General features: G+C 41.3%; 3 protein-coding genes and 1 long non-coding RNA gene across 4 annotated transcripts in view; 1 reads left to right on the forward strand and 3 right to left on the reverse strand.

The window, feature by feature from the left end:
- Positions 1 to 17,733, reverse strand: part of VPS8 (VPS8 subunit of CORVET complex) — a 361,642-nt gene that overhangs the window by 303,766 nt on the left and 40,143 nt on the right. The gene's annotated exons all lie outside the window — the stretch shown is intronic.
- LOC142097870 (uncharacterized) lies at positions 911 to 2,300 on the reverse strand. The gene is made up of 2 exons (XM_075180091.1): positions 1,742 to 2,300; positions 911 to 1,158 (listed from the first exon to the last, which is right to left on the reverse strand). The coding sequence occupies exons 1-2, from the start codon at positions 2,193 to 2,195 to the stop codon at positions 992 to 994; spliced, it is 621 nt and encodes a 206-aa protein (XP_075036192.1). The 5' UTR covers positions 2,196 to 2,300; the 3' UTR covers positions 911 to 991.
- LOC142098063 (myb-related transcription factor, partner of profilin-like) lies at positions 4,601 to 9,853 on the forward strand. The gene is made up of 4 exons (XM_075180508.1): positions 4,601 to 5,196; positions 5,581 to 5,789; positions 6,153 to 6,356; positions 9,816 to 9,853. Exons 1-4 carry the CDS (start codon positions 4,967 to 4,969, stop codon positions 9,851 to 9,853), a joined length of 681 nt encoding a protein of 226 aa, XP_075036609.1. The 5' UTR covers positions 4,601 to 4,966.
- On the reverse strand, positions 10,556 to 13,252 carry LOC142096978 (uncharacterized). Its single transcript, XR_012678076.1, has 3 exons — positions 11,888 to 13,252; positions 11,123 to 11,219; positions 10,556 to 10,787 (listed from the first exon to the last, which is right to left on the reverse strand). It is a non-coding gene; the product is annotated as an uncharacterized LOC142096978 (long non-coding RNA).

Consider the following 17,733-nt stretch of genomic DNA (forward strand, 5'->3'; position numbering starts at 1 on the left):
ACCTCACACTTAATACTACTCTTCATTATTCACACAAATTTCTCACAAAATACCTATCTCACAGGTAGCTCACTGGTTAGCACTTTGGACTCACAACACAGCAGACATGAGTTCAAATACTGAGCATACCCATAACTAATGTGTGGACTGGAATCATTATCCTAACAAGAAATGGGACACAATGTTTTTTTTTTTTATTTTGCATTTGTTATACACGCTCAACCATATTGTAAAATATGCCCTCAGATTTATACTGTATTGAAAGTAAATATTTATTTGGAGGGAAAATCCAAGAAGCCTCACGGGCTATACTTCACATGCACAGTATTAGGTGCATGCTGACATTGAGTATTCTAAATGGACTAAGGGGGGGGGGTGTTGTAGGTGACAGCTTCCTTGGAAGTAAATGCAACATTGTCAGCAAATAGACTTTCATCTGGATCCATGGCGTACACGTTATGTCATGTACTCAGCTGTATCCAAACAGGCCGCTCTCCACACTCCAGTACGATGGTCCTTTGCCTCGCTTGCACTTCTGCCTTACACCACTGACGCCACTTCTGGGTACACTTTCGAGGCTCTCTTCAATGTGTCACTGTTACTTGAATGTAACCTTGGACTATCACTACAATGACATATGTATTTGGGGGAATTGGTAACTAGCTAGAGCGTTTGACATTTTTGGATTTTATCTTGCACACAGGGCCTACAGATGCAATACCTCTTATAGGGGTGGCTTGTTCGTGGAGGGCACATGTTACTTTTGGATTACATGCAAATAGCTAAAGAAATCCTTTTGTGTTTTACAAATGATGTTATAAGCAAAACATCTTTCTTCATTACTCTTTTCGGACTATTATATATACCCACATGTTGTGTAATGAGATGAATAAAGACACACACACCAAGGTTTGTTTTTTTATAAAGTTATATATTTTTAAAACACAACAATCTTTTCAAACTATTTACATATACATCAATAAATAAAATATCATCGAAATGAGGCCCAGTAGGCCAATTTAAAACGCAGGTTGCCTACAATGTTCCCAATATGTACGTGGAGGCCTTCCAGGTCCTCCACAATTTGACCCATGTGGGCCATCAGTTCTGCTGCGGTGGGTGGTGGTGGAGGCCAATTGCCAGCTTCCTCAGTGGGTGCTGAAAGAAATCAGAAATTAAACATTACATACATGGATACATATTTCATCAAACAGACAGGATTTACTAGAGATGTTTACTGTTACATTACTTTCAAAACTTAGGCCTCTGGCCACAAAACCATTTGCACGCACATTAGACATCGAGAAGGCATTCGAATCAATGTACTAAATTCTGGTGAGCCACGGGGAGAGGGCCATGTACAGGGTTGTCTTATCCAGCATTATTGGCCCCAGGTCCTATGCACTACATGGGCCACTACCTATACAATCACTCACAGGAATTCGAACGATTTTGGTGTATATTAGATTTTATAAACAAGTCATTAATATACTGACGAGTTGACCAGGCTAGCGGCCACATTGTTTTGCCCAATGCCCTGCGTGCCCATGTGTTAAGATGGCTATGGCTGTGGTTTGAGTGTTTAATGCGCCTAAAATGTATAGGCAGATATTATAAGTGTTCGACCTGTGGCATTTAAGGCACCATTTAATCAACATATGTCACAGCAGGGATTATGTACAAGTATAATGCACATGTCAATCTTGTATAACTATGTCCATCACTTATCGCAAATACTTACAATCTTCCAACTCCACTGCCTCTTGGCTGCCTGATGTGGAGTCCGCTAAATCCTGGGGCTCCCGGTCAGCCTGCTCCTCGTCCTCCTCCACCGCTGCTGCCACTGGCACCGGCACTGGCACCGCCTCCTCCTCCTCCTGCTCCTCCACTGCCATTGCCACTGGCACCACCTCCTCCTCCTCCTCCGACACTGCCACTGCCACTGGCACCGCCTCCTCCTCCTCCTGCGACACTGCCACTGGCACCGCCTCCTCCTCCTGCGACACTGCCACTGGCACCGCCGCCTCCTCCTCCTCCGATGACAGTGGCACTGCCACCGCCACTGGCTGCTGCTCCTCCTCCTCCTCCTCCTCAGCTGCCTGCGCCTCGACTAATGCCCGGCGGCGTTCCCAGCGTGCTCGGTCTGTTTGAAAAAAGGAAATATAAACAAAAGGACATGTTAACACAATCACCATTTGAAAAAAACTATTGTATTTTGACAATCAGGTGATCATACATATTTAATCAACTTTACATTGTCAGCAGGCATAAATATTTGCTACTAACAATGCAAGGAGGTAAACATGATGAACAGAAAGCATTTCACATGACTTGTCAGCCCAGCACAGTGGTCTAGTGGTTAGCACGTCTGCCTCACAGCACTGGGGTCAGGAGTTCAACTCCCTGATGATAGTTACATATGTTTGGAGGCTTGCTCCATATTTGCATGTGTTGTCTACCACACTCCCCAAACATACTACTGGCCGCCTAATTAGGTTTTGTTCACATTTGGCCGTGGTATGTTTTTTTCATGTAGGTGCTTTTAAGTCATCAAACTCCCTTGGCCCTGGTCAATTAGTTCTCTACAGGACCACCGAATTAGTGGATGGAGGTCAAAAAGCTTTGAATGTTGAGTATACTTTGGAAATCACCCTTTGTTGGGACTACCTTACAGTCTAAAAGAGTCTAAATAGGCAGTTAAGTAATAATTGATTAGCTATATCTAGCACACTATCTAATCTGTTTGCATCTTATGGGAGCTTGCAAAAATCAGTCTAAACACTAAGGTGTTTTGTATTTGAAACGTGCCTTTTAAATCTTGGCCCAATAATGACAACACATCTTCCACTCCAAAATGTTTTTAAGGTTAGACTAGCAAGTTACAGCACTCGGGTCAAGACTTAGAATGCCTGATTTCCTAAACCACACTTAATGGTGAGAATTGTCACACAAAAACATTTAGGTCAGTAAATGGTTAGCAGACACATTTAGGACACAGGAGCCAAAGCTTTTTGGGTGCACTGGAAGGGGCATGACCTTTATAGTGTGCTTGCACATTGTTATGTAGGCCATGTCAGGTGTTTAGGGTGAACATATTTACAAACATAGGGCCTGATTCATGAAGGATCCTTAACTTGAGAAACTTCTTATTTCAGTCTCCTGGACAAAACCATGTTACAATGCAAGGGGTGCAAATTAGTAATCTGTTTTGACCATAAATTAAATACTGACTGCTTTTTCATGTAGCACACAAATATCAACTTTAAACTTCCGTGTACAAATAATCTATCAAGTATCTGTGTGCTAAATGAAAAAACAGTCAGTATTTAACTTATGTGCAAAACTGAACACTAATTTGCACCCCTTGCATTGTAACATGGTTTTGTCCAGGAGACTGAAATAAGAAGTTTCTCAAGTTAAGGATCCTTCATGAATCAGGGCCATAGAGCAAATATATATATATGTTGACTTTTTTTTGGCGATTAGTAGAGAACTCACTTATTCTGATCTCCCTACGGAGCTCCTCCAGAAGCTGGGGCTGGCGGCGCCGGAGATCGCTCCACCGCCGTTGGAGCTGAACGGTGCTCCGCCGAATGTTGTATCGGAGGCGGAGGCGTCTGCGGACCCTTTGATAGGCCCGCACCTTCACCTCGTTGGACACATACCGTCCAGAGGGTACATTGTCCATACCCTCTGCAAGGACTCTCAGCTCACGCCTGCTGAAAATTGCAGCCCTCATTTTGGTATAATGTCTATAACACAAAATGGGGGCCTCTGCGTTCCGATTGGTTCGCTGAGCACGTATGGGCGTGCTCACGTCACACGCGGAGGTTTCACACACCTGTGTTGTGACTCTGATTGTCTCTCCCACCAAGAACATGGCGGGCGCCTGCACTGAGACGAGTACAGTGTGCTCCGCAATTAGGAAGAAGAGTGTACACCTGGTTTATTAATTCAACACTCCATTTAAACCCACCTGTGCTTTGGTCTAGTGCCTGTTCATTCGCTTTTTAGCCTGGATAGAGCACAGTCAAGATTTCATTACATTACATTTGGATGATTGTTCTAAGAAGCCAACAACAAACAGTAAGTACCAAACTAAATCAGAGATTGAAAGATTTTTTTTTTTTTTGTGTTCTCCTAAAGTTTTCTGCCTACAGTATGCTAAGTTCTTTTGAACCTTATCCATATTCAAATTAGGAGGTTAGCTTTGTTTACCACATTACCTTTTCTTGCTTATAAAAATTAATTTGTTTTTTTTTTCGCAGCCCATACCACGCATTACCCAGTTGACTATCAAAATAATTTGTGTCTTTTGTGCCAAACTTTGGAGAAAAGTAAGTATAAGAATTTATCTGAAATTTCTGGATAGTTCCAAAATATTTTTATCTCCTAATGTAGTAAACTGTTTGCTCTGCAATATGTGTGGCCGGAATGTAAAAAAAACTGCTAAGCAAAGGGCCCCTGGCCTCACATTCAACATGTAAAGTTTTCAATAGTAGCCTACAGTATGCTAAGTTCTTTTGAACCTTATCCTTGTTCAACGGCATAATAACTAGCTCATTGCATTGATGGACACATGGGTCCAAATGGTGGCTGATTTGTAACCAAATATTAATAATAATTACACAATATAGGGTTTGCAACTGAGTGATATCCTTCATTTTGGTGTGTTGCTAACCTGTAAACCAATGTTATGGTTTGAAAAGTGAAGAGTAGTAGTAGTAGTAGGAGAATGTTGCTATAGTATTTGACTAATATGTCAGTCAAAATGCAGTGGTCAAACTAAATGGCCGTTAAATAGACAAACCACAATGTTTATTATAATAAGGGGCATGTGTTTTAGACCTAGTTAGAAGTTTGTGAAATTGTACCTTATGTAGGGGGGGAATGTGCTTAGATTCTGTATCACCACCTGACTGTGTGCATTGCCTATAAAGACACAACTTATCTTTGAAATAGGAATATGTCTGATGCTGGCCCAAGTAATGTGGAGGCACCAGGGCTGCCAACTAGGCGTAAAAACAACTTCATAGAGGAGGAGCTGGAGGTGCTGGTAGAAGAGGTTCTGGCGAGGTTCCACAGTGGGAACCGCCAAATAACCGGACGCGAGCGCCAAACCCATTGGCAGGAAATCACAAGGCTCATAAATGAAATATCTCCGTATGAGCGTACAAAGGTTGAAGTACAGAAAAGGTACGAATTAAATTTAGAAATAATAGCCCTATTTAACTTTACTGACTGTGTGTATTTGTCAAATAATATATATAGATATCGCTAGAGATAAATATGGATATTGTGACATAGTAGCATTAGTCACCTGTGAGGTGAAACCACCTTGTGACTCCAATGCATTTGTTGATCAGGCCCTTTGTTTTCAGAAACTAACACCATGGCCCTTGGTCACATTGACATAATATGTTTACCACATTATACGCACTTCAAAAGAGCAAATTCTGTATTACTGTATGTGAAGGTTAAATTGTTGTGATTAGCAAACGTGCAATGTATTTGATTGAAAAATGTGTCATTTAGAGTTGAAGGTACTATGTGAGGCAATAATGTTTGTCTATTCCACAGATGGGCAGACTATAAAGGACGCCTGAAAGCGAAGCTTGTTGAGCTTCACAGGCATGCTCAAGGCACTGGTGGGGGGCCTCGACTACGTACTACTTTAACACCCCTCGAGGAGCGGGCGAGGGCTGCAATAGCCCTGGTGGAGATAGTTGGGGTGGGCGACATAGACACTGGCTCTAGCCCACCCCGAACAGGAGAGGCCGCTCCACTAGGTACATGATGAGTTTGCTTTCTTAATGTCTGTAAAGCTTTGTATCTGTCTGAGTAAAAGTGTCAACTCTCAGGATGTGTGTGTGAAGGTAAACTTCAATTGCACAATGTGTTTGCCTATCACATAGTAGGAAATGACATTTACACACTGAAGACAAATGGTCTCAATATGAAGGGCTCATCCTAAAATGTCAGACCATAAGTGGCAATGTTTGTATTTGGGGAGCGGAAAGGGCTGCTAGCACATTCAAGGGAAGCTGACACTTTACCAATGCTACATCACGCGTTGTAAGATGTTTTTGCCAATATAATATCGCACCTTACTCATTGATTCTAATTACTTTATTTTACTTATCTCTCTACAGCATGTGAGCAGCAGGCGCCTGCTTCACCGGTGGATGAAGAAGTTGCCCGTGATGTGGAGGAGCCTCAGCTGGCTCCAGCTGAATATGTAAGGCAGCGGACACTCGCACGCGCAGCCGAAAATCTTAAAGACGTCACTCTTGCACAGAATGTTCACCTGTCACACATATCAAGCACTGTCCAACACACAGATCAGCAAATCGACCGTCACACACTCTCCGATTTCATGAGCACACACACCTCTTTACTGACGACACTCGCCACCAAAATTGATAATTTAAATACTTCAGTGACAAATATTGCAACACTCCTGGGTGATATCTTGCATGTCCACTCCCAACGCACCTCCGGCACAATCCCTTCACCCAGCTCAGATTATTTGTTCGGCAGCCCCCATACCCAGTTGTCTGTCGCCTCCGCCCTCCCTGATGTGTCTGTCGCCTCCGCCCTCCCTGATGTGTCTGTCGCCTCCGCCCTCCCTGATGTGTCTGTCGCCTCCGCCCTCCCTGATGTGTCTGTCACCTCCGCCCTCCCTGATGTTTCTGTCGCCTCCGCCCTCCCTGATGTGTCTGTCGCCTCCGCCCTCCCTGATGTGTCTGTCGCCTCCGCCCTCCCTGACCCCGAACTATGTCGTCTTATGTGTTTTGCCTTTGCTCGTGGCTATGGCCAATCCCCCGTTGTGCCCACTTCCCCCTCGCCTGTCGTGGCCCCATCCCCATCCCCTGACCCTGCACCTTCACCTCGTCGGACACAACCCGCTTGCCTTGCCCCATTGCCTGGTTCCTCTGACTCCTCTACATCACGGGTGACAAGAAGTCGGAGTAGGGGAGCCTCCCATCCAACCGGCTTTAAAAAAAACACGGAAAAAGTAATTTGTATTGTTTTAACCTAACAAATATAGTTTAATATATGACGAAAATATGTAATTTTTTTTTTTTTTTATAATAAAAAAAAATCCTACTACTGAAATGTCTATTTCTTTTTTACGGCAGATTCCATAATGTTTTTTGTAATAACAATGCTTGTTATCAAGTCTAACCATAGTATAATCTCCAAACAAACTGGCTGATTCATTAACGTATTCAAACAAATATGTATCTAATATCAGTGTGCTGACCAAAACCATGCCATGGCCCTGATTGAGTAATGAACCTAGATGTCAAGGATACATATTTCTGAATGCTGCTCAAAAGCCTTTTAAAATGCAAGTGGTGCAAAATAGCAATAGGTTTAGAGCACGAAAATAAAAAAAATGTCTGTATCCTAATGTACCGCACAAATACTTGATAGCTTATTTGTACACTGAAATGTTCATGTCAGGTAGGACCTCTCCTACCCCAAAATTACATCTCCAATGACATTTTTGGTTTACATTCCCCTCCAAACTGACATGCTTTGCCCTTGCTTAGTTACTTTGCCTTACCTTTCCAGAATGAATCTGGCCCATGGTTTGCTGAAGAAGACTTAAACAAGAAGTGTATCAAGGTAAGCTTCTTAATGCTTTTGCCACAGTGTTTCTTTATTTGCCTGACTAAATAATTGCAAACACAACATGCAACTACAGTGCCCCTTTAGAGGTAGGGCAAATCATTCTGTCAAGAAAGTATTGCATTTGCAAACTGTAACCTGACACAAAGGAGCCACAAAAGACAGGTGTTAAGGTAACCCAAATAAATTTTAATATTTATTTTCCCATGATGGCACAGGACAAATATTAACTACTATTTAGTACAGGTACGAATCTGTGCTAATTCTAAAAATCTAATAAGGGATTTGTATTTAAGATTAGTGCTAATGCACAGTGTGTGGTACACTCGACGTCATTTAGCATAACAGTTATTTACATGTAACCTCATGACCTTATTGCACTAAGCACATATAGGTTGGGTCTCACATTTGGATCTTAGGTGCACTTACCCCATCAGCCGCTGTCATATCACGGCTACCTGGGTGCCTTCTGGTCGTCAGCAACATTCCCGTCCTCCACAGCTCCGTTTGTAATCAAACACACACTGTTTGTTCTGCTGCATGTGCACAGGCATCTTGGATGCAGTCAGGTGATCATTCCAGATCAACCAGATTCAGCACCTGTGATCCCATTAAGTGCTCAGCCAATAGTTGCTTGGGACAAACCATTTAAAGCTGCTGCTGTGATCTGTTCATTGCCTGAACAACACACTTCTCTCCAGTGGATAGTTATTGGCCCCAGTGTTTCTGGCTGCATTACAAAATCAGTGTTTGTGTCCACATTCTCAGACTGCTCATTCCCCTGCTAGATTGGACAATCAGCAAGAACATGAGCAGGAAGATCATCCAGGCTGCTCTGTTCAGATTCAGACCTGCTGCAGGTAATCCCAAGGGTCCCTGATTCGGATCAAGAAATACAGACTAACGTGACAGTTTGACACACTATAAGGGTGTATGTAGTGCTGTGTGTCTGACTAATCATGTAAGACGCAAATGAAAAAGCTTGGAGTATAGATATGGTTTGGTCAGACAAAGAAGCACACTCTGTAATACAAGTAGACTCCAAGAGGTAGTTTGTCCACCAAACTCCTCTATCCTGTAAAGACTTTTCCAAACTCTATGATCTGATCCCCCCAATCCATGATAGTTTAAACCAATCTGGAACCTTGAATACATTATTATAACAAACAGACCCTAGAGTTTCTTACGTAATGTACACTGATACATTCATTGTTAAAGTGGGCACGTCACTTGGATTTGGCTCCCTTCCAGTTTTGGAAAACATTTATGCAAGGCCAAGCAATTTTCTATAACGGGCAACATATTATCGTGTGAAGCTTGGTATGTTGTGATTTCTTGCCAATACAGACACAGGTACCCATTGCACACGTTCACCCTCTATAAGCCAAAAAAACTGGATGCCTCACCTAACAATGTAAACATCAACAATATCTACCAGACATTAATCCCTCAAAATACTGTGTGCTCGGCCCAACACTCTTGGATTAGATCAGGGGTGGGCAAACCTGTCCTCAAGGGCCATATCCAGTTCATGTTTTTAGGATTTCTGTCTGTAGAAACAGGTGGGATAATTACTGACCCAGCCAAATAGATTAACTCAGCTGTACATGATTAAACAAATCCTAAAAACATGAACTGGATATGGCCCTTGAGGACAGGTTTGCCCACCCCTGGATTAGATGGTGGTAAAGGAATTTGAACATGGAGCCATAATCCTAAAGGGAGGATATCTGTACATTAAGGCTTTGTACTTCCCTTGCCCAAGGCATGGACAAATGCTGCAAATTATTGTTAACATTGACTAGCATGTTTAAACAGACATAGGTGGTATTATGACACACTTTGAAGAGAAACAAAGGTGGAATGTTAATTTGTCACTACTTTCCACTTTCAGAGGGCAACCTACATGAAAATGGTTTTGAGAATAAATTTCACATTTCTACACCACAATAACATTGGAGACCTGCATTATCAGGTTCAGCAAACATATCAAGTGACTGCTGCCTAACAATGGGTAATCAGACTAATGTAACTAGTTCTCATGTGGAGTATCTATGGTGGCTGTAAGTTTACATATAGCTGCCTTGACCAATTAGCAAACTAGGGGCCTGATTCATTAAGGATCTTATCTGTCATTTTTTGCTTATCTTGAGCTAATCCACTCTGTTCATGCTCAGAAAAGGGAGATAAGAAGCAAAAGCCACTGCATAAGTGACGAATTTCTTACGCTAGGATGAAAATCCATCTTTGCTTCACTCTTATCTCCCCGTTTCTTCGTAACAATAAGCATCTTACCTTTTGCACAAAATAAGAAGATTACTAATGATTCAGGCCCTAGGTGATGGTATTATGGCCTTGTAGCAAGACTCCACTAGCTTAGTGCCCTAATGCATTCCCCATAATTGTTAGTGTGGGGTTTGTGTCTGGCATGTGGGTGTTGGAACACTTTGAAACAAAGTGCCACTAGCACAAGCGAAAAATATTGTTATCCCATTTGGCCCAGGGCCAAAAGTTGGTAGTGTGTGACCTGACACTGCTAACATTTTTGCTTTCTTTATATACATTTACCTGTAATGTGATGTGATGTGATGTGATGTGATGTCTATATTCCTACGCACATCACATGTTCGCTCTAAAAGCTGAAAGTGTCCAAACAATTTACTACTAAGCACCAAACACACATACAAACCTCCACACTATAGCCATTTTCTAAAACTATACATTTACCCCATTGAGCGTGTTTGTAGGCTATGGTGAATCTGTGGCAAAGGAGAAAATAACCACACCTAGATTTCATATATTCATTTAAAATAAAACCTGTTCCACAATAGTTTTGAAAGCACTACACATGGATTTATGGGTATTAAAATATTATTCAGTGCACTGTAGTAATGGTACAAAATGGCATGACAACTGATTGCTGACACATTTGCAGCATAGGCTAGATTTATTACATATATGAATTCAAATGTGCTGACAAAAACAAAGCAAACAAGGTAATGGTCTGTGTGTGTAAAAATTCCTTGGATTAAGAGATGACAATCTGGCCAGACTGAAGAGAGACATAAGCAGGCTTGGAGCTCTGGGGAAATTCAACAACATGTAGTGAGACACGAATTGCACAAATCCAAAATCCACGCCAACACACCCTGTTGAACGAAAGGCAACAAATTAATATGGCAATATTAGGTCAGACAACTTGCATTTTGATATCAAGAGATTGAGCAATGTATTGGCATGTGTAAAAAAGCCAGTAATATTATAGTGTATAATAATGGCTTGTGTGTTTGGACTATACCTAGGATTCTGAATGCACTATTTGACTTAATTTGAAACACCAAACCCATATGTTACATAGCTAGCATCTGCCCATATGTTTTGTTTGTGCAACCACACATTGCAGGCTTAGTAACGACGACATTATTGTATGGAGCACACTCACTGGCCAATCACATTTTAGTGCAGATAGCACTATACTACTTACATTTGAAAACACCCTTCACCATGGCAACATCCACCAACTCCAAAGGGAAGTGCAATGGCAGAAAAGCCAGCACTGCAGGCCAAGTGTAATCTAAAGGCTGTAGATATAAGAAAAACAAATAAAGTGTCAATAATGTGCACTTCAACACTATATGTGCTGATCAATAAACTGTAGAAAAACCAAACATCAATTATGTTGCCACATTAGGCTGTTGATTTAAACTACCCCATTAACGTGCATTTAGCTAAAGACATTAAGGCTAAACTTGGAGGCATGAAGCTATACTTTCTACACACATTGTAAAGGTAAAATACAGGTAGGCATGGTTTTTCCCCTATTATTACACATAGAAACCATTTCAGTAACACACCAGACCATGTCTATTCATATTCCCATTTTGAATAACCATACCTTAGATAATCAACCCTTGACTAAGCTTGCACATGATTTGACCACTGATCTTTTAAATGTGAAGATATTTATGTTTTGTTCCAAAAAAAATAATAAAAATTACAACATTAACCCCTTTCATTGTAACATGCTTTGTCCACTAGAACATTTACTTATTTTTTATCCTTTGCTCTCCTTAATGACTCAAGCACAGAGTGTTAATGTGTCTTTAAGGTAGGGTCTGAAAAACCACACTTCAAATAAAAGGTATTAGAAAAAGAAAAGAGAAAAAAAACAAAAAACAGTATGGACATTCTTAATGCAAAGTATTTTAACAAGGGGTATGTAATAAAACAATATCTGGTTTCTACTTACCACACACACAGACAAATGTGGAATGTCAATAAGCAATCACTAGACACCCAAAAAACACAATCCAGGACCAAGATCTGTGGAGGGGAGGGTAAACAGGTACAAAATAAATCAATATAGATGGATAATCTTTATGTGTGTCACTACAGTCGAGAGGTATCTATGCAGAGACACATCCCAAGTCTACACAGTTGCCTCAATATTCAAACTCTGCAGCTAATTAAAGACTTTTCCACTAACCTTCAACATAAAATTCTTAACCATTATGACCTTTCAGCATAATTTTCTATCTGTATCTCACCAATATCTTTTCCTACAAATAAACATGAGTGTTGAGCAAGGTACAGCAATAAACTGCAGAGATTATGAAACATTTCACCATTAAGGGCTACTTACCCAGAATTGTGAATCTCCCAACAACACAGAAAGCCAAGCAAGGTCTTTTTAAGTAACACTGTAATTAGTGAATTAAATGCAGGTGAGTAGGCTGGAGAGTATGCCGGACACGTCATTAGGAGCACGCAGGTGCGTTCTAATTAGCCAAGTGTGGTTTTGTGTAAAAGTGACCTGACATGTGAGCAACGTTTATTTTCTGTAGGTAAGTAGAGATTATAACGATTATTACAGATGTCATTAATGAGCTAAGCTGTTAGTGTTGTGGCAATAGTATGGGTAAAATAGTTTTAAGTACAATTCTATGAGGTATTATTCATTTGCATGTGCTACATTTAGATGTGCCATGATAGTGTAGTGGTTATGTATTTCACCCCCCAATACTAAGTGCAGAAGTTCAAGGCCCCAGGTCAACCCTAAGCACCAATTGAGTTAATAAAACACATTATTAAGCATACTCCTAAAAGTAAAAAACTATATGCAACTGCTTGTATTTAGCGTAAGATTCGCAAACGCGCTTAATTCGCATTTGTTTGGTGACGTTTTTGCAGCTCCTGTTGCTTTAGTAAAACAGTGTTTTTATTAATGTGTGTGTTTATCTAGGGTTATTATTTGAATACCACGTTATCCATCATGCTGTACATATTAATTGCAACATGGCCAATTTATCAGGTCTAAGACAGTCATTCAGCTGTGCTAACTAGTTAATGTGCAGTTTGGTGTTGGTGTTTCAATGTGAAGTATAACTCAGTGAATAAAGAAATGAGCTTGCAACAACAAGGTAATGAGTTTGAACCCTGAATGATGCGTGTATGTGGCTAACCTTGGTATATTTACAAGTTTGAGGGTATTTATTCCACTCTGTGACTTAGTATATGTTTTGGTGTGTAAGGTGGCTATATGTAATGTTCAACAGTGTTATCAGCTACAACACAGCAAAGCAGTTGTTGGCAAAGACTTTGGATTTCAAAGATATGTGAAATCTGTACTGGCAACAGTTGAAAAAGCTAAGTGCTCCACCAAATCAAATTATAGAAATGGGAGCAATAAATGTTCTATTTTTGATTTGTATTTATCAACATGGATATATTTCGATATGCATAAATTGTGACTCTGCATGCACCAAATCTTTCTGGGTATCATATTTCCAAGTATTGGCATTTTTCCCCATGTTTTAAGGGAAACAACTTATGCTAGAAGTTGCTGGTCATCTTTAATTTGTATTCTATTCCCTTGACATCACCACTTGTACAGTGGTGTAGCAGTTAGCCAATCCACCTTGCCAGCTTGCTACGTGGGTTCGAGTCCTCACCAGCCCTCGGCTCTTAGGGATCATTAATATCCTTAGACAATTTGTGTTGCTGTTAAAAGTGTCCCTGTGGTAATAGTACACTTGTTTTAAATTTGCATAAATCATGTGTGTAAAACCCTGAAATATATTTTCGAGTTATTATATGTCTATTAATATTATTTGTTCTTGCAAACGCACCATCACCAACTGTCAAATCAGGCATGTAACATATTGAGACTAATGATATTGGTAATTGTTCAGAATGGTTGGAGATTTATCATAAATATTTATGACAAAGTCTATTGTTTGGGAGACATTTTACATAAAATGAAATACTTACCCATGCAGTGTGCACAGCAATTCCGGCAGTGGAATGAATGTGGAATGCACTGAGGCAACCATTCCGGCAGCCGGAATGAATGTGGAATGCACTGAGGCAACCATTCCGGCAGCCGGAATGAATGTGGAATGCACTGAGGCAACCATTCCGGCAGCCGGAATGAATGTGGAATGCACTGAGGCAACCATTCCGGCAGTGGAATGAATGTGGAATGCACTGAGGCAACCATTCCGGCATTGGAATGAATGTGGAATGCACTGAGGCAACCATTCCGGCAGCCGGAATGCACTGTGACCTGGATTCTCCCCATAATGCTGAGGAGATATGTGGCTAGCAGTGTACAGGCCTATAAAAGGCAGTCCTCTTTACTGAAGAGGCAGTAAGCAGCAGAGGGCGCTATTTCCAGCTAACTAATTCCGGCATTCCGGCAGTCCCGGATTGAGGCCAAAGGGCCAAAATAACATCAAACATGTTGCACTTGCGAATTGCATTGATTAGAAAGGGGTATTTAAAGCAAAACAAGCTTAATTTACACAAACATACTAATGGAACATTTGTAAGATATGTAAAAGCTCAATAAAAAAAATATTTTAAAAAAAAACATTTTTTGCCACAGGCAGTCTGTATTGATATGTATGTATGTTGTGCATATTTCGTTTTGCATTTTAAACGCAAAAGATGCTCCTAAAGGCGTTTAATAGTGGTTTTAGCTAGCTGTATTGGAGTTAAACATGACCCTGGCCTTCCTTAACTTTTGTGAAAGATTTGAGACAGGAGTGACGTCAGTTTCACTCATCTGGGCAGAGGGAACGCCTACTATTCTCAAGTGAAAAAGCATAACGCCTACTTTACTCAAGTACTATCTCATCTCCGCCCAGTCCGCGCCTACTCTCCGCCCATTCCCACCCATATGTTCTCAAGTGGTCAGCAGTCATCTCAAATCTATTTGCGTTGGAGTTTGAGATTGAGTCGCCTTTTGAGAGCTGTATCTGCCGTGCTTGAGTAGCGTATGTAGTGTTTTGCGCTGCTTAAGCGTCGTTTCGCGCATGCGCAGAGCCATTTAGCAGATGCGTATGCGTTTGCGAATTTTGATGAATCGGGCCCTAGAACACTACCAGACAACAGGAAAAGAAGGTAAGAACTCTACAGGATCGGACACCCTAGGGGAACAAAATATTATCATTCTCTAGGAGCGACAGTCTGGACTGATTCCAATTAGGCCAGATTTTATAAAATTTACTTACAGCTCCCGTACATTTGTGCGTAAAGGGTTAATTCTAAAACATAGGTAGCAGCCTTAGAGCTAGATTTACTAAAACTTCTAAAAGGAAAAGTGGAGGAGTTGCCCTTACGAACCAATCAGATTCTGACTAATAATATATGACACGTTCTAGAAAATGATAGCTAGAATCTGGTTGCTATGGGCAACACCTCCACTTTTCCACTTACAGGGTATGTGGGTTTAGAATTAGATTTTTCTTTTTGTATGTGTGTGTGTGTCTCAGGTATTATTACTATTTTTATAATATTAATGTTATAATATGTGATTTCTGTGATGGGGCAAGTGGAAATGAGGCCCTAGGTCTCAGTGTTGTGGTTTCAAATTTAAATTGCTGTTCCCCTGGAATGTCAGAGGTCTGAATGATGAAATGACAGTTTAAGTCAGACATTGCTTGTTTATTGGAGACCCATTTAGTTTGTAGTAAACACTTGGCACTCTCTAAACATTGGGTTAGATGGCTCTGTCATGCTCCATTCACATCAAACTCTGAAGTGGTCTCTATTTTAAAATGTAAAAAATTAAGTTTTAAAACAATAAAAAGCAGATTAATCCATTAGACCGCTTTTGATTTTAGCGGTCTATACTCCACCTCCATATTGTCATTATGTTTAATGCACTGTTCTGATATGGTGATGGATGTGCATCTAGATCAGGGTTTCCCAAAGCCAGTCCTCAGGGCCCCCTAACAGGGCATGTTTTCTATATCTCCTTACTGGAGCACAGGAGTATTCATTACTGACCAACACATTGTAACAGATCCATGTTTTATAATTATTTCACTTGTCATCTGGGAAACCTGCACCGTTAGTGGGTCCTGAGGCCTAGATAGCGGAGGAGAATCTTCTGCCGCTACATGCTATGGAGGTCTGACATTTTTGTGCAATTGATCTATGAAATTTATTTAGATGTCTGGCGCTTTAGAAATCTGGAGTTTGAGCAATTTTTTTGCTACTGTCACGAAAGCCAGATAGTGGGAATGGTCTTGATCTCTGCTTGAGTGACAGTTTACCCCAGAGAGGTGCGGAATTTAACGGAAGATAGATATTCACCAGGGATTCCCGCAAGGGAATATGGTCTTAGCTGCTCTCAACCGCAGGTCGTGGTCCTCTAGGGGGCGCAGAGCAGATAATTTGGAGAACCATGAAGTAGCTATAAGGCAGAATGGAATGTAGCCTCAGGTATATGGAAATTCAGGAACTGGACGGATATTGTGCGATAATCAGCAGTATAGCCACAAGTCTCAATATCGGAATAGGCTGAGCAGGTAGTACTGTGAAGCGATGAGCTGCCGGACTCAGAAAGACAGAGGTATACACGTAGGGGTATATGTATGAATGTACGATTTGTGAAAATTGAAAGGGGCGATGGCTTGTAAAGGCAAACTTGCCTTTACAAGCTATCGCCGCTTTAAATTTTACCTGCAAAGTCGCCGATTTCCGGCGACTTGCAGAAATCGGACATTCATACATTTACCCCGTAGTGTAGAAATTCAAGAACAGGACAGGTGCTGAGCGATGCAGTATAGTCACAGGTCTTAACAGCAGAATAAGCTGAACGATGATGCTGTGAAGCGATGAGCTTGTGTAGTAATTCAGGAACAGGACGAATGCTGAGCGAAGCATATAGTCACAGATCTTAGCAGCGGGTTAGGCTGAACAGGCGTAGCTGTGAAGCGATAAACTGCAGAGAGCAGAAGTGCTGAGATCCACACAGGTGCTATAACTCTGGAACAGGAATGATGATGAGCAATGCTCTGCAGTGAGGCCACAGGTCTTGACTGTGGAATAAGCTGAACATGTAATGCTGTGAAGCGATGAACTGCAGAGAGCAGAAGCACTGAGATCCATACAGGTGTTATAGATCTGAAACAGGACCGATATCGAGTGAAGCTGCAGCCGATGAATGAACGGCCAAACCCACAAAGTCAGGAACAAAGGTAAGTATAAGCACGAACAGGTGTCAGAGGTGATGCTTCCTATCAGATAGGGAGACCTGATGATCTGCAACCCATAGAAATGAGGAGGACCCTTATAAAGGGAACTGACTGGTGATCATCCAATCACTGTGGAGCAGAGGTTTTAAAGGTTTCCATGTGCCGAATACTTGGCAAGATGACGTCTGAGGATAGAGGAATGCCAGTCTGTATAGCAGATAGCAGTAACCAAGGAAAACCAATAAAAGATGAAAGATAAGGATCAGAGTGGAACTAAACCGGTGAGATGCGTGATAGCTACTCCTCAACGCACCATTCTTTTTCTCATATAGATATTGCACTTGTGTTTTGTAAGCTGGTCCCTTTGGCTTTGGAGATGCATTATAGACCCATCAATATTTCCCACCAGTCACCCCTGGGATGATGTTAAAACCTCTTGTAGCCACAGGGGGACAGATTTTGTGAACTTAATACATTTTGGCTGACTGTCATGGGGTTGGTTCTGCATTAGTGGAGCATGTGAGGGTTAATTTTCTCTGAATGCAAAAACAGTTAGGCCACCTGTCAGGAACTATTTTGCACTCAAGCAGGATTAGACCCCAGTTACTGA

Source organism: Mixophyes fleayi, chromosome 7 (genome assembly GCF_038048845.1).
Source record: "Mixophyes fleayi isolate aMixFle1 chromosome 7, aMixFle1.hap1, whole genome shotgun sequence".
NCBI lineage: Eukaryota > Metazoa > Chordata > Amphibia > Anura > Limnodynastidae > Mixophyes > Mixophyes fleayi.

Coding starts and splice junctions, on each gene's coding strand:
- LOC142097870 (XM_075180091.1), bottom strand. CDS start 2,195: ATGGTGATTGTGTTAACATGTCCTTTTGTTTATATTTCCTTTTTTCAA. Junction 1,159..1,741: donor GGCAGTGGAGTTGGAAGATT/GTAAGTATTTGC, acceptor GATTTCTTTCAG/CACCCACTGAGGAAGCTGGC.
- LOC142098063 (XM_075180508.1), top strand. CDS start 4,967: ATGTCTGATGCTGGCCCAAGTAATGTGGAGGCACCAGGGCTGCCAACT. Junction 5,197..5,580: donor AAGGTTGAAGTACAGAAAAG/GTACGAATTAAA, acceptor TCTATTCCACAG/ATGGGCAGACTATAAAGGAC. Junction 6,357..9,815: donor CACAGATCAGCAAATCGACC/GTCACACACTCT, acceptor GTTCATGCTCAG/AAAAGGGAGATAAGAAGCAA.